Source organism: Mesoplodon mirus, assembly GCF_964341445.2.
Source record: "Mesoplodon mirus genome assembly, chromosome: 12".
NCBI lineage: Eukaryota > Metazoa > Chordata > Mammalia > Artiodactyla > Ziphiidae > Mesoplodon > Mesoplodon mirus.
The window spans coordinates 35687884-35703333 of NC_138988.1; the positions used below are offsets into that span (position 1 = coordinate 35687884).

Sequence of the window (15450 nt, forward strand, 5' to 3'; positions counted from 1 at the left end):
TTGGGAGGGCAGAGTCTTAACCACTGGCCACCAGGGAAGTCCCAAAATGTTCTGTATCTTGATTTTATCAATGTCAGTAGTCTGGCTGTGATATTATGTTATAGTTTTAAAAAATGTTACCACTGGAAGAAACAAAGGGCACACAGGATCTCTGTTTATTTTTTGCAATTGCATGTTAAGCTACAATTATTTCAAAACTAAAAGTTTAATTTAAAAAAATAAAAGTATATCTGCCCTTCCTGTGCCAGAGAGTCACAGTAAGTATGAAAGGGAATACAACCTGGGATGTGCTGTGCCACAGTGGGTGCACATGGTAGCAATGAGCCATGCCTATTGCTATGTTTATTTTGACTTATATATTCAGTATATCTACCTTATCCAGAAAGTATTTATATGTACAACACAGAGAATACAGCCAAAATTTTATAATAACTGTAAGTGGAAAGTAACCTTTAAAAACTGTATAAAAATTAAAAGTTCAAGTGAAAAAATAAATTCAAAAAGTATCTGGGGCTTCCCTGTTGGTGCAGTGGTTAAGAATCCACCTGCCAATGCAGGGCACACAGGTTTGAGCCCTGGACTGGGAAGATCCCACATGCCATGGAGCAGCTAAGCCTGTGCACCACAACTACTGAGCCTGTGCTCTAGAGCCTGCGAGCCACAACTACTAAGCCCACGAGCCACAACTACTGAGCCCACGTGCCACAACTACTGAAGCCCTGTGCTCCTCAACAAGAGAGCCTACAGCTGAAGCCCTAGGCTCCTCAACAAGAGAAGCCACCGCAATGAGAAGCCCATGCACCGCATCAAAGAGTAGCCCCCACTCACCACAACTAGAGAAAGCCCGTGCAGCAACGAAGACCCAACACAGCCAAAAATAAAAAATAAATAAATTAGTTAAATTTTTTTAAAAAAGCATCTACAGTAGTTTTGGACTTACCTGGTAGCACAGTGGTTAAGAATCCGCCTGCCAATGCAAGGGACAAGGGTTTGAGCCCTGGTCTGGGAAGATCCCACATGCTGCAGAGCAACTAAGCCCATCCGCCACAACTACTGAGCTTGCACTCTAGAGCCCACAAGCCACAACTACTAAGCCTGCGTGCCACAACTACTGAAGCCCGTGCTCCACAGCAAGAGAAGCCACCACAATGAGAAACCTGCGCACTGCAACGAAGAGTAACCCCCACTCACCGCAACTAGAGAAAGCCCATGTGCAGCAAGGAAGACCCAACGTAGCCAAAAATAAATAAATAGAAATAAATAAATCAATTTTTTAAAGTATTTACAGTAGTTTTATATTTAGTCATCTTTATAATAAAGTTCATCTATCCATTCACCAGTGTTTTTCTTTATTTTTTTATTGAAGTATAATTGATTTACAATGTTAATTTCTGCTGTACAGCAGTGTGACTCAGTTATATACATATATACATTCTTTTTTATTATCTTTTTCATTATGGTTTATCCCAGGATACTGAATATAGTTCCCTGTGCTATACAGCAGGATCTTGTTTATTATTCAGTGTTTTGTGGGGGCTTTCTTAGTGGTAATCACCATACTGGGAATAAAAGATTGGAAAAGAAGTGTGATATGGAGCTCAGCCTGGGCACTTCCATTTCACGTGTGAATAGAGTCGATCATAGGATGGGTCTGGAGTTGGTGTTTGTTTTTTAAAGCTTTGTTTTTACTGTAACATGGTATTTTATATTTTTAAATTTCAAGAGACTCATAAAGGTTCTAGTGTTTGGTTTTGGAACATGGTTTTCAACGATTAAGACACGTTTTTCCCCACATTTGACTATCAATTTGGAAAGCATTTTACAATTATCAAGTGAAGAAAAACAAAACCTAAAAGTTGCAGGTTAAATTTTATTGAGACCTTTCTGAGGACTGTTGCCCAGGAGATAGCTTCTCAGATAACTCTGAAGAATGCTCCAAAGAGGTATGGGAGGAGCCAGGATATGTAGGAGTTTTTGCTGAAAACATATAGTTGAACATCAAAATATTACTGCTAATCACAAAAAACAGATACCTCAAGTTAATGATTTTTGTGCTTTTGTGTGTACGGGAAGATGCAAGGTCTGGGCTCATTGAAATTATTCCTTAGATAGGCATCTTAGATATGCAACTATCTAGGGCCAGTATCCAGAGCACACAATGTTTGCTGTTTGTCTCCATCCTGAATTTGCCTTAGGGCTCACCATAGTGGTGGGGGTGGGTGGCTGAAGTGGCTGATGGCTTGATGGCAGGCTAGGGCAATATATGATATTTACTGGAATGGTAGGCAACGTTCCCTTTCCACACAATCAATGTTAATTCTTAGTTTAATTGGCAGCATTTTTTTTCTTGATAATACATAAAATAATAGTTTATCTTGTACTTTAGTGGCATCTTAAGTTTGATGAGATCTGGTAATGATGTCTAAAACCAAATATTTTTGCAATTTTCATCTGAATATTTTAGCTGTCCTAATTTTATTAATAATTTTATTATTAAACAGTTTGCGGGGAGGCTTTTTTTTTTCTTTAGAGTAACTGTTAACAGTTTGAGGTCCTCATGGTAAATTCTGTGACATTTTATGGTGATAATATATTACTTACATATTACCCAAGTATTGAAACCTCATTTCCCCTTATTTTTTTCCTTTGTTTTTCAAGTGTCAATATACAGTATCTGGTTTTATGACAAGAATGACTGTCACCGCATAGCCAAACTCATGGCCGAGTAAGTATTTCTGTTTACACCATAGATTTAATTAGTGATATATGGGAGATGAAAAAATGACTTTTCCCCTTTCTCTTTGTTACTGGAGTCCACTAACTCATGTATTTTCCCCTGATTTCCTGTTATTGTCAAAGTTTTGAAAAAGGCAGCAAAGCTTAAAGAAATCTAAAATTATCTATAATCCTACTAGCATTACCCTTTTTGTCTGTTTCATTCCAGTCTTTTTCTTTACGTGTACCTTGGGTTGATGTGTGTGATTGTTTCTTATGTCCACTGAGAGAACAATGCACAACATAAAAGTTGTGAGTTAATTTTTATTCAGTGACCTTACTGAGCGCTATAGCCTGGGAGATAGCCTCTCAGAGACCTCTGAGGAACTGCTCCCAAGAGGTAAAGGAGGAGCCAGGATATATCTGAACTTTTTTTAATATATATATACATCAGAAAAAAATCATCTACTTAAGATGTTACCACCAAGAGGAAAATACCATAGGAAAAATATATTTACATAATTGAAACCAGCTAAAGACTACTTTGTTTTTAAACCAAAAAGGCAAGAAAGAAAAAAAAGAATTCAAAATATGACCCTCAGCAATAGAACAAGAATTTTAAAATACTTAAAAAGAAAAAAAGAAAAAACAAGGGAGCTAGAGAATGGAATGCCAAAAGAATGAGGATATATGAACTTTTTTGCTGAGAAAAACATGTAGTCAAGCATGAAAAGATTATTGCCAATAGCAAAGAACGGACATCTTAAGTTGATGATTTTAGTGCTTTTCTATGTATGGAAAGATGCAAGAATCTGGGGTCATTGAAATGATTCCTTAGATGTGCATCTTAATCTAAGGACCAGTATATCCAAAGCACAGAATGTTTCCTGTTTTTCTCCATTCTGAATTCCTCTCAGGGCGCACTCTCTGTGGGCAACTGCAGTAGCTATAGGCTTGATGTTTCTTGAACTGAAATGGCAAGCAACACTTTTTTCTTTACACTTAAAAAAGTAAGATCATACTGTACATCCTACTTTTCATGTCAACAGCATTTTTCCAGGGCATTCTAGTATTTATAACGACTGCATTGTATTCAGTCCTGCAGACAGATCATAATTTAACTGTTAAACATGTGGTTAGAGCCATTGAACTGCCTAGCTCCAGAGGGTATCCTCTATATCCAGTGCACAGCCTAACCACCACATGCAGTGGATCTGCCTTAGGTTCCCTCCATATTTCCACTGTAGCAGGTGGAACTGTGTTCAGTAACTGATAGAGAACTTCTGCACACATCCGTGGCTACTTCCTTTAAGAGAACTTATTTTTGACACAGATTCTAGGTTTCGTAGTCCCCAATCCTCTAATGGATTATGTTCCAGGAGAGTTCTTATAAACCAGAATCTTGGAATTTGGAAAGTAATTTTCATTGGATTGATGTTCTAAGGGATGGTTCATCGACCTTTCTCAGACTGGCCCACAGAAGCCACCCCTCATGTGGCTTATCTGTATTGCTGGTATTGCCATTCTGGTTTCTGGGAGCCCAAGACACTTAGGTGCTAGAGGGGCCTGAGGTGCTACAGAGCTCTGGACAAATTGTTGCAGTGGGCAGCGAGTTCTGGTGCACTTATATTTCCTTTGCAATTTGTGCCTGAATCTCCTCAGAAATGCAGACCTCTCTTTCCCCTCTGTCAGATCAAAATTCCCTTTGCTCTCCTGCAAGGTTTTTACCTACATGCCTGGGGGAAAACAGTCTTAATTTTCTTTTTAACAGTCTAATTTTAAGCTAATTCTTGTAAAAGTGTAAATAATTAGGCCCCAAATCTCCGTTCCAGGTATATTTGCATTTTAAAAGAAGGGCACGTGGCTAAGGCCACATTTTAGTCCAGGACTGCTAACATGTCTCAGTTGGATGTCTATCTGCTTCCTGCTTTGTTTGCTGTAGCTGTGAGCCACCGGCAGGCCATGTGTATTACTGTGCACCCCAAGGACATTGTTCCAGATGAACTTGTGTCGTGCATTTGAAAATGTGTTGTTGGCCCTCTAGAACCAGACTTTCTTTTTAGAACAACTTTTCTCTAAAAAAAAAAAAAAAAAAGATAATAAACTTTTTTTACAAACCCATTTATTTGACTACTTTGTAGTTCTGAAAGTGGCAGCAGAGGCAGCTTCTGATAACTTAGAAGACAAAGATTTGTTGATTCTTGGTTGTCCTGAAATCCAGAATATTTTTCTTAAATATCTATGCTTTGGAATATATTAATATATAGACTTTCTCCTGCAGATTGAGAGCTTTTGGGCCCAAAGTGAGAGAACCTGGCTCTTGCAACACTAACAGCTATTTGCAGGAAACCATTTTGAGCTTTTTTCTCTCTCAGGGCAGGTGGCACACCTAAGGCAAGACTTCAGAATGTAGATAAAGCAGAAGACTGAAGGCCTATCTGAAACTATTGTATTGAGCCTAGAAATAGGATGAGGAAATAGAAACAGGAAGCAGAAAGGAAAAAGGACATTCAGGGTTCCTTCACTAGAAATGCCCAAAAGAGGGACATTTGCTTAAGCTTTAAGCTTGTTTTACTAGAAGCAGGGGTGGTATTGAAACTGATTAGTGAATGCCCTGATGAAAGTGTTGATAGTGAGTTTTCAAGTGTCTGGCCTATTTATGGCTGAAGAGAATACCTAATATGTTAACATTAACTTTGTGATAAATGGTGTTCTGGTCACCAAAGATAAAAAGTTTACTTTATCCTTCTTTGCTCTAACTTTGCCTGCATACAGCCTCTATTTGCTCCATATTTCAGAATATCACCTCTCTTAACCAGAAATACAGGTAAAATTCTTTTGGGCATATTGTGCATCTAAATAAAAGTGCCTGTTATTGCCCATTCTGTTAAATCTAGTTCTTATCACTGTTTTGACAGCCGCAATATAATAAAAATTCTTCAAGTAAAAAATTGATTTATTCCAAAAGGTGTTAATAAGAACTGAGAAGCTATGTAGGAGAGCAAGAAGGTGGATTCAGGCTGATGTGGCCTATAACTGAGTATTAACTAATTAGTCATTTTTAATAGTACTCTTTTTTCCGATTATTAAAAGAGTGCCTGTTAATTATGGAAAATGAAGAGAAGTACAAAAAAAGAAAGTGAAATTGCTTGTAATCTACCATCAAGAAATAACCAATGTATATCTCTCAAGTCTTTTTTTCCTTTGCAACAGGCCTCACAGTTGTCACAATACAGTATTTCTTTCCCAATAGTTGATTACCAATATGGATATAAATGAAACAATATTCTAATTGGTCTGATCCTCATATCACATGCCTGTCTTCTTTCAGTCTGCCATCAAGTCCATGATTCTACATTTGTTTTATAAATAATCTATTAAGAGCTGTAAGAATCTAAATAGAGAAACGACACCATTACCTTAAAGCAGCATTTTCCAAATAAGAATCCTGCTTCAAGAGAAGATTCTACGGTCAAATAAATTTGGGGAAATCTATAAGCCCATCCTTGGAGAATCGTAATACATTTTAGCATGTTAAAAACTCAGAATGTTTTTGCTGTTTAAAAAAAAAAATCTGTTTAATATTGTTTAACCCAGTATTTTCAAATAAAAGAACCATCCCACACACACTACTGGGAGTTCCTAGCCAGGCTGTTTTAAAGCAGTAAAACTGACACTGGGTGGCCTGTTGTTGTCCTGCTCCTCTTAGTCCATAAAAACAAGCCTTTTGCTACTGAATTGTTTTATTGCCTGTCATCATCACTGTCTGAAAGTTCTCAACTAATACGATTATCAAGTTGTGACTGTACCTATAATATCCCATGGCAGGTAGGCCTATTCATTACAGTTGGGATTGAAACCTGAATGGATGTTTAAAAGAAAAAAAAGACTAGTTGCCTTATTAAAATGTGTTACTTTTATTTCAAGCTTGAAGAAAAATATAAGAAACAAATAAAATATCCATGTGCTCACCGCCCAGCTTTCAGTTTCTCACATTTTGCTATAATTGCTTCAGACTTTAATATGTGGCAGGGGAGAGAGGGTGTTCCTAAGAAATGAAACCCCTCAGATAGATTTGAAGACCCCAACCCTCGACTTAGACCTTGACTTTTCATGCTGTATATATTTTCAAGTGCAGAACTAACTTAAGCAGCACCAATCAAAATAAAGAGCATCACCACAATCACCCTAACCTCAGTCACCCACTTAGTGATTTTTTAAGGAGAGAACAAGAGAAATCTTTTGTTTGCTTGTAGTGCTACCGTTAACTTTTGAAGATTCACCGAGACCTCCGTTTTCAAGAAGCTGATCTTTCTCCTTGCTACCCCATTATCAATACACACTCTCCACAGGGGTTGTTCAACTGTGCAGCCTTCCTTTGTCTTGGTGGCATTGTCCATTTTCAAATTTACTTCACCAGTTAGTTTGACTGATTTTGAGATACTTTTAAAAAAGAGAGAGAGATAATGAGATAATTCAGTAGAGTTTTAAAGGTACCTACTTCTACCCACTCTGGAAAGGAATTCTGTATTTTTGGCCTTCTGACAGTGAAATATATTGGTTGGTACTGTTGTGAGTGAGGTGGTGAAGTAGGTAGTCGAATACTCCTGGGATGGGGTAACCGAGGCTCTGTGTTTTGTATTGTGAGGACGGTGTTACCGTGTGGCATTCTTCCTGTATCCTTGGAAGACGGACACGAAAAGAGTTCTTGGGTCAGATTGTATCAAAAGAGGTCTTTCTAAAACCTGGTTCTCCTCCTGTAGCGTGGTAGAAGAGGAGACACGGCGGTCCCAGCAAGCAGCTCGGGATAAGCAGAGTCCCAGCCAGGCCAACGGCTGCAGTGACCACAGGCCCATCGACATCCTGGAGATGCTAAGCAGAGCCAAGGATGAGTATGAGAGGGTGAGACTCTGCATGCTGAGTGGGAGAACTAAGGGGAGGAGGAGACCTGCAGGAGGCTTGTGGGCTGGGGAAGTCACCTCCAGGGCCTGCGGGAATAAGTAGTTCAAAAAGAAAACATGTCTTATAATTTTAAGCCTAAAAGATAAGGAAAGACATTTTCTTACCTCAGAAAATTTAGAATGCTCTTTTTGTATTCCTGTAAAATTACTGTGGGAGAAAATGATCTTGGACTGCAGGCGTTAGCCTGTAGCAGGTAGTACTGGAAAGGTTTTACGCCTCTTCTTCCACCCTGCAGGCTCTGCTAGGTCTTAGGAATTTATGTAGTTTTTGAAAAGTTCTCTGATAACTTGCACCCTGCAGTACCAAAGTGTATAATTTATGATCTGTAATTGATGCTAGGTGCACAGCCCTCATTAAGCATCATTTGGAATATTACCCAAATGAGAGGCTTTTCTAGAATGCTTTGTTTTCTTTCTGTTTTGTATTTTAGTTAGTTTGTTTGTTTATTTATTTATTTATTTATTAAGCCTCGCCACATGGTTTGTGGGATCTTAGTTCCCCGACAGGGACTGAACACAGGCCCTCAGCAGTGAAAGTGCAGAGTCCTAACCACTAGACCACCAGGGAATTCCCTGGGTTTTGTTTTTGTTTTTTTTAATATTTATTTGTTTATTTATTTATTTGGCTGCGCCAGGTCTTAGCTGCGGCATGTGGAATCTAGTTCGCTGACCAGGGATCGAACCTGGGCCCCGTGCGTTGGGAGCACAGAGTCTTAGCCACTGGACCACCAGGGAAGTCCCTCCCTGTATTTTAGTTTAAAAGTTAATCAATAACATTTTCTCCCCAAAGTTGAATTAAATAGAAGTTGTGGTGCATTCATTAATTTATTCAATACATATTTATGAACTGTCCACTATGTGCCAAGCAGTGGGCAGTTCCTCAGTGGTCTTCAAACCTTGTGGCTTTGAAACTGTCCTGGCTTTTCACCTGACATCAGCACTTCAAAGCCCCACGCTTCCTTGGAGTGAGGTTGAAGGTTTCCACTGCTGCACTTTGTTTCAGCAGAATTGTAAATTGTCATCTTACTCTTTACTAACATTGGGTTAAGTTAAGCTTTTTTTGTTTAATCTTCACCTCACCAAAAGTTAAAGGAACAAGGTGTGAAAAACACTAAGACTGTAGCTCCCCTAACAGTTCTCTAACACTAGCCTCTACATTGTTAACAGGCAGTCCTTGAAAAGAAGTTCTAATTGGTCAAATGAGTTAAGAAAACATTGTTAGAGTGGCTTCTCCTCCCCCGTCTTCTTGGGGCTTTACAGTGCTCAAGACTCTGAGAGGTCCCACAATAAAACAGTAACCCCAAGTTCCAGATTGACTTGACTACAGGACCATTTTTCACATACTACTCGTTAACATCTCAAGAATCTAGAGTTTGGGGAACAAACTTTGAAAGCAGTGCTCTAGAAGGTAGTTGCCCCTAATTAAAAACAGTCATATTCACCATAAACTACAACAAATCTTCTATGTTCAGACACCAAAGGTCCCACCTCCTGAGTAGAGAAATGTACATTAGAGCCCATGAGAAGTTTCAGTTTGGACCAAATTCCTCAGTGTCTCATAGAGAATTATGAAGAATTTGTGGATCTGTGAAAATTAATATAAGAAAAGCAGTCATCTCTATAATGAATTCCTTGATTCTTCGGAAACTAGATGAGATTAATTTCAAGAATCATTTCTGAACTTTTAGATTACCATATATTACCATAAATTCCCTCTCATATCCTTAATGAGATATGGGTTATCTACATAGATGCCTTGTTCTGTTTTTATAGAGACCTTTTGGTGTTCTGACAACAAGTAACTAATAAGTTCCGAGCTCTGTCACCTGTTCCCGGTGATGAGTAGATCAAGGTGCCACACAGGATAGGAAGTATAGGCGCTGTACACTAGAGCAGACACTCCAGGAGATGGCCCACCTTCTCCCTCAGGCTGAGAAGCGAGTAATCTCCAAAGGAAAGAAAGAACTAAAGCCTTGTTTTTCTACACAGAGCTGTAAAGGAACTCTAGGTCACATGAGCAGAATAAAAATCTGACACGATTTCTAGTTAATAAACACTGCAAAAGTAGAAAATATGGAAAGTGCAATAATCACTGTTGTAAAGAAAATTCTTCCATGGTGTGGAATAAATGAAATTTCTGTGGCTGGATTAAGACTAAACCTTTGGGAATTTAGTTAAATCTTTGATATTTACTTCATAATATGTTCTTTCTATTTTTGGAAACCATCCATAAATAGGTGGCGCTTCATTAAACAAGAGTTTCGTTTCTTGTCTGCACTTGCCTATCATCTAATCAAATGGAGTTAGTATTAGCAGTGGCCCATGATTTCACATCTTAGTGTTTGGGTGGGCTCTTCTCTGGTGCCGATGGTTCCAGATGGACCCTTTATCTTTAGGTAGAGACTTGGGAGATTGATAGTTTCAAGGGCAGGGGTACAAGCTAGCCCTCAGTGATGGAATTTAATCCCAATTCTAAATCTCCCCTGTCCAGTGTATATAATACAGTGAATGAAATTCCAGACTTTTTTTTTTTTTTTGGCTGTGTTGGGTCTTAGCTGCGGCACATGGGCTCTTCTGCTTTGTTGTGGTGTGTAGGCTTTTCTCTAGTTGTGACATGCAGGCTTAGTTGCCCTGTGGCATGTGGGATCTTAGTTCCCCAACCAGGGATTGAACTGGCGTCCCCTGCATTGCAAGATGGATTCTTAACCACTGGACCATCAGGGAAGTCCGGAAATTCCAGACTTTTGAGTGAGGAATTTATAATAGAGATTATTTGAAAATAAAAACACTTTATAATAAACATTTTCTCCCCACGTCCTATAGTAGTTTGTTTTAACCAACTTCCTGGGTTTTTTTATATTTATTTATTCATTTATTTATTTATTTATTCATTCATTCATTTTGGCTGTGCCGGGTCCCAGCTGCAGCACACAGGATCTTCATTGCGGCATGTGGGATCTTTTTAGTTGCAGCACGTGGACTTCTTAGTTGCGGCATGTGAACTCTTAGTTGCGGCATGCATGTGGAGTGGAATCCAATTCCCCAACCAGGGATCAAACCCAGGCCCCCTACATTGGGAGTGCAGAGTCCTACCCACTGGACCACTAGGGAAGTCCCCCAAATTTCCTGTTTTTAATGTAAAGAAAGATAGCTGAAACACAGGCCTTGACTAAGGTTGGCCCATTCTGAGTCACATCTAGCCACAGGATGTAATCCTAGATTTTGGTAGGGATTTTTTTGTTCTTAAAAAAATAGGAACACTATTATTTTTCTTATTATGTAAGCAGTGCATATTAGTTATAGAAAATCTTATATTTTAAAATTATAAACGGGAAAAAAAATAATTCCACCACCTAGAAATAATTGCTACTAATGCCTTGTTATTTATCCTTCCACAAATTTGTCTAAATAAGTCCTAATGTATGTGATAATATTTAAGTACACAGTTTTATTAACTAGTTTTAAAACTACTTTTTCATTAACTTTTTTGTAATCTATTTTTTTCCCCAAAGAACAGTATCTTTTTGTGACAGTATTTATCTCACAGGGAGTCCCTGGGAGAGTTCATTTGGTAGAATGAAAAGCTTTTGAAAAAGCAAACTGTGATGTTAATAGTTGTATATTTTTATTTCTGTGCCTTATATAAACAATATCCTAGATTTTTCTAATTCTGTTTAAGAACTCAGAAGTATACCTTTGTAGCTGTCTTGTTATTAATTAGCATTAATTTTCTCTTAAGTTACTTGAAATGGGATTGGTAAATCAAAGGATTTTGACATTTTTAAGGTTTTTACCAAATACTGTAAAATTATCTTCCCAAAAGTTTGTTTGTGAGACTTCCCTGGTGGCGCAGTGGTTAAGAATCCACCTGCCAATGCGGGGGACACGGGTTCGATCCCTAGTCCAGGAAGATCCCTCATGCCTCAGAGCAGCTAAGCCTGTGCACCACAACTACTGAGCCTGTGCTCTAGAGCCCGCAAGCCACAACTACTGAGCCCACATGCTGCAACTACTGAAGCCCACATGCCTAGAGCCTGTGCTGCACAACAAGAGAAGCCACCGCAATGAGAAGCACGCTCACCGCAACAAAGAGTAGCCCCTGCTCACAACTAGAGAAAGCCCGTGCGCAGCAATGAAGACCCAACACAGCCAAAAACAAAATTAAAAAAAAAAAAGTTTGTTTGTGATTGTCCATTTCCCCCAATCCTTATGAATACTGCTTACTATCATTAACAAACAAACCCAAAATAAACCCTCAAAAATAAATAAATAAACAAACAAACCTTCCAAGAACAGCCCTGCATAAGTGTAAGAAAATATTTGAAGTTCTGGAAACCTTTTAAAGTACAACCCATCTTATAGCTTATGTTGAGTTAAGTAAGTTTTGCAGACTCACACGTCCCAAAACCAGGTGGGCCACAGTGGTGCCCACAGTGGGCCAGAGTGGAAGTAAAATCAACAGAGAGCGTGTCCCTGCGTCATCTGGTCAGTTGCAGCTTAGCTATAGCCAGTCATTACCAAATGAGCTAGTGTGCCAAATTATTCAGCTTTTCTCTGAAAATGACAAGCCAGGATTTTTATGTGAAAACTCCCAATTTTAAAGACACTCCTGAACATTTACACCTTCCATCTTAAGAACTTGTTGTGAGCAGTGTTTTCAGTTTATATTGGGTAACATTTTGTGGAAAAACCGGAACGAACTTTTGGGCCAACCCATTATATTTTCTCTAATACAATTCAGTTCCAAGTATTCCCCATAAGGTATTGATACTGGTTGATGGTGGTGTTGCACAAAGAGGTATGTTAGAAGATAAGACAGTTCATAAGCTTTCACAGACTATTTCACCTCTGCTTAAATGGGTAACATTGAGTAAATGGTGTTCTGAAATAATACAAGGACTAAGTCATTTGAATAGAAAAAAAATGCATATTATCCATTCATTTCACATTCAGTACCTACTCCTGCACTAGGCACATATCTGTATAATATGGTGTCAAGAAAGTTAATCTGTCTCTGAACTAAAGTTTGGAGCTTCTTTTTTTAAAAAGTGTGGTCCCTTGACTGTTCTAAACTGTTTTTAGTGTCTATTTTGACGCAGATACTGCTCACTAGATGCTCGATTATATAGCCTACATATAGCTTAAGTTTCAAAAAATTCCATGTCCATCTAGTGATCATTTTTTTAGGATTCTTTCTAAGAACAAAGATACAAGTTAAAAGGAATTTTTAAACACTTTATTACAATGTTTTGTCATCTGTGATAGTGATGTTTAGAGACTTTTTTTAAATTAATTTATTTATTTTTTTATTTTGGCTGTGCTGGGTCTTAGTTGCAGCATGCACACTTCTTACTTGTGGCATACATGCGGGATCTAGTTCCCCGACCAGGGATCGAACCAGGCCCCCTGCATTGGGAGTGCAGAGTCTTACCCACTGGACTACCAGGGAAGTCCCTAGAGACCTTTTTAATTTAATTTTAAAAATATATGATGGGGCTTCCCTGGTGGCGCAGTGGTTAAGAGTCCGCCTGCCGATGCAGGGGACACGGGTTCGTGCCCCAGTCTGGGAAGATCCCACATGCCGCGGAGCGGCTGGGCCCGTGAGCCATGGCCACTGAGCCTGCGCATCCGGAGCCTGTGCTCCGCAACGGGAGAGGCCACAACAGTGAGAGGCCCGCGTATCACAAAAAAAATAAATAAGTAAATAAATAAAATAAAATATATGATGGTATTAGAGTACTTGTACACTCATATGTCCAAAAAAATGAACCTCAACCTAAATGTAACACTTTATACAAAAATCAACTTAAAATGGGTCAGTAGATCTAAATGTAAAAAATAAAAGTTCAAAAATTTAGAAGAATTATATATTTACCATATGACCCAGAAATACCACTCCTAGGAATTTACTCTAGAAAATGAAGCTTTTGTCCACACAAAAACCTGTACATGAATGTTTGTAGAAGCTGTATTCATAGTCACCAAAAACTGGAAGCAACACAAATGTCCTCCTATAGGTAAATGGTTAAAAAACTTTAAGATCGTTAAGGAAAACACCCAAACGAACTTTTTGGCCAGCCCAATACATACAACAGTTTGGATGAATCTCAAAGGCATTATGCTAAGTTAAAGAAGCCAGCATTCCATTTATATGACATTCTCGAAAAGACGGAACTAGTGCCAGAGAACAGATCACTGGTTGCCCAGAGTGGAAGGAGAGCATGACTGCATTGGGACAGCACAAGGGAGTTTTGGGGCGTGATCAATATGTTTTATATCCTGATTGTTGTGATAGGTACACAGATAGAACTGTGTACTCCAAAAGTTAATTTCACCATATGTTAACTTAAAAAATAAAATGGAAAAGAGTACATGATAAAGTAATGCTATTTGCTTTTCCTTAAAGGGGTTATAAAAATAGCAGTTGTTACTAACACTATTGTCTAAAATCAGGTGCTTAGCTTTCTAGAAATTTTATTGTACAGGTTAATTTACATGTAGGTCCAGAGCAAACATTTGGGGGGATTTTATGCTTGACTTTTAAAATAATGTTTCTAGTAACCTTGAATGCTGTTTTGTGAGCCAAAGAATAGCAAGCTTTTCACATGATATACTTTTCCTTCTAATTTAAGAATCAGATGGGCAATTCAAATATCTCCAGCCCTGGGTTACAGCCAAGTACTCAGATCTCCAATCTGGGAAGCACCGAGACTCTAGAAGAGACGCCATCCGGGTCCCAAGATAAGGTTTGTACAGCTAAAGCCCTAACTTCATCCAAGGTAACCTAACAGAGTCAACATTTTGTAGGGATTTTAATGCAGTACAAGTTTGATTTGTTGTTCATCTGTCAAAGTATGTATGTACAGGCAGCAACGTAATGTCATCCTCTCATGTCATATCCCCTGGTCCATGTAACTATCTTTCATCTGGATTTTGCCATAGCCTCCTGTCTGGTTTCCCAGCATTTGCCCTTGCCACTCCCTCCCCTATTCTTAACCCAGCAGCCAAAGTAATCCTGGTATAACATAAGTTAGATCATGGCCTTCCTCCAGTGGTATCTCATCTCACTCAAATAAAAGCCAGGGTCATGGCAGTGGCTCACAAGGCCCTACCTGATCTGGCCCCCCTAACCCTGGCCTCATCCTCTATCTTTCTGCCTTGCTCCCAGCCTCATTGGCTTTTCTGCCTTTCCACAAATATGCCACACATGCCTCTGCCTCAGCACAGGCCTTTGCACTTACAGTTCCCTTGGCCTGGAAGACTTCCCTCCTAGAAGTAGCTTGCTTCCTTTCTTCCTTCAGATCTCTAGTGTCTTCCATAAAGGTGAGAGCCTCTCTCACCACCCTATTTTATTTTGTTTGTTTGTTTGTTTATTTATTTATTTATTTATTTAATTTTTGGCTGTGTTGGGTCTTTGTTGCTGCACGTGGGCTTTCCCTAGTTGTGATGAGCGGGGGCTACTCTTCATTGCAGTGCACAGGCTTCTCATTGCGGTGGCTCCTCTTGTTGCAGAGCACGGGCTCTAGGCACATGGGCTTCAGTAGTTGTGGCTTGCAGGCTCAGTAGTTGTGGCACACGGGCTTAGTTGCTCCGCGGCATGTGGGATCTTCCCAGACCAGGGATCGAGCCTGTGTCCCCTGCATTGGCAGGAGGATTCTTAACCACTGCGCCACCAGGGAAGTCCCTCACCACCCTTTTTTTTGGCTGCGTTGGGTCTGCGTTGCTGCACGCGGGCTTACTCTAGTTGCGGCGAGCAGGGCTAGTTTTTGTTGTG

The 15450-nt window shown here is 39.3% G+C and overlaps 1 protein-coding gene across 4 annotated transcripts in view; it reads left to right on the forward strand.

Annotated features, from left to right (window-relative positions):
• The window catches only part of DCP1A (decapping mRNA 1A), a 60144-nt gene that overhangs the window by 25669 nt on the left and 19025 nt on the right, over window positions 1-15450 (forward strand). For 2 of the 4 annotated variants that reach the window (XM_082638779.1, XM_082638778.1), the window contains exons 4-6: window positions 2659-2725; window positions 7479-7617; window positions 14309-14422. In XM_082638779.1, coding sequence (XP_082494905.1) covers window positions 2659-2725; window positions 7479-7617; window positions 14309-14422 — 320 coding nt within the window. The remainder of the gene's footprint in view (window positions 1-2658; window positions 2726-7478; window positions 7618-14308; window positions 14423-15450) is intronic. The other 2 variants (XM_082638776.1, XM_082638777.1) reach the window with 1 other exon arrangement.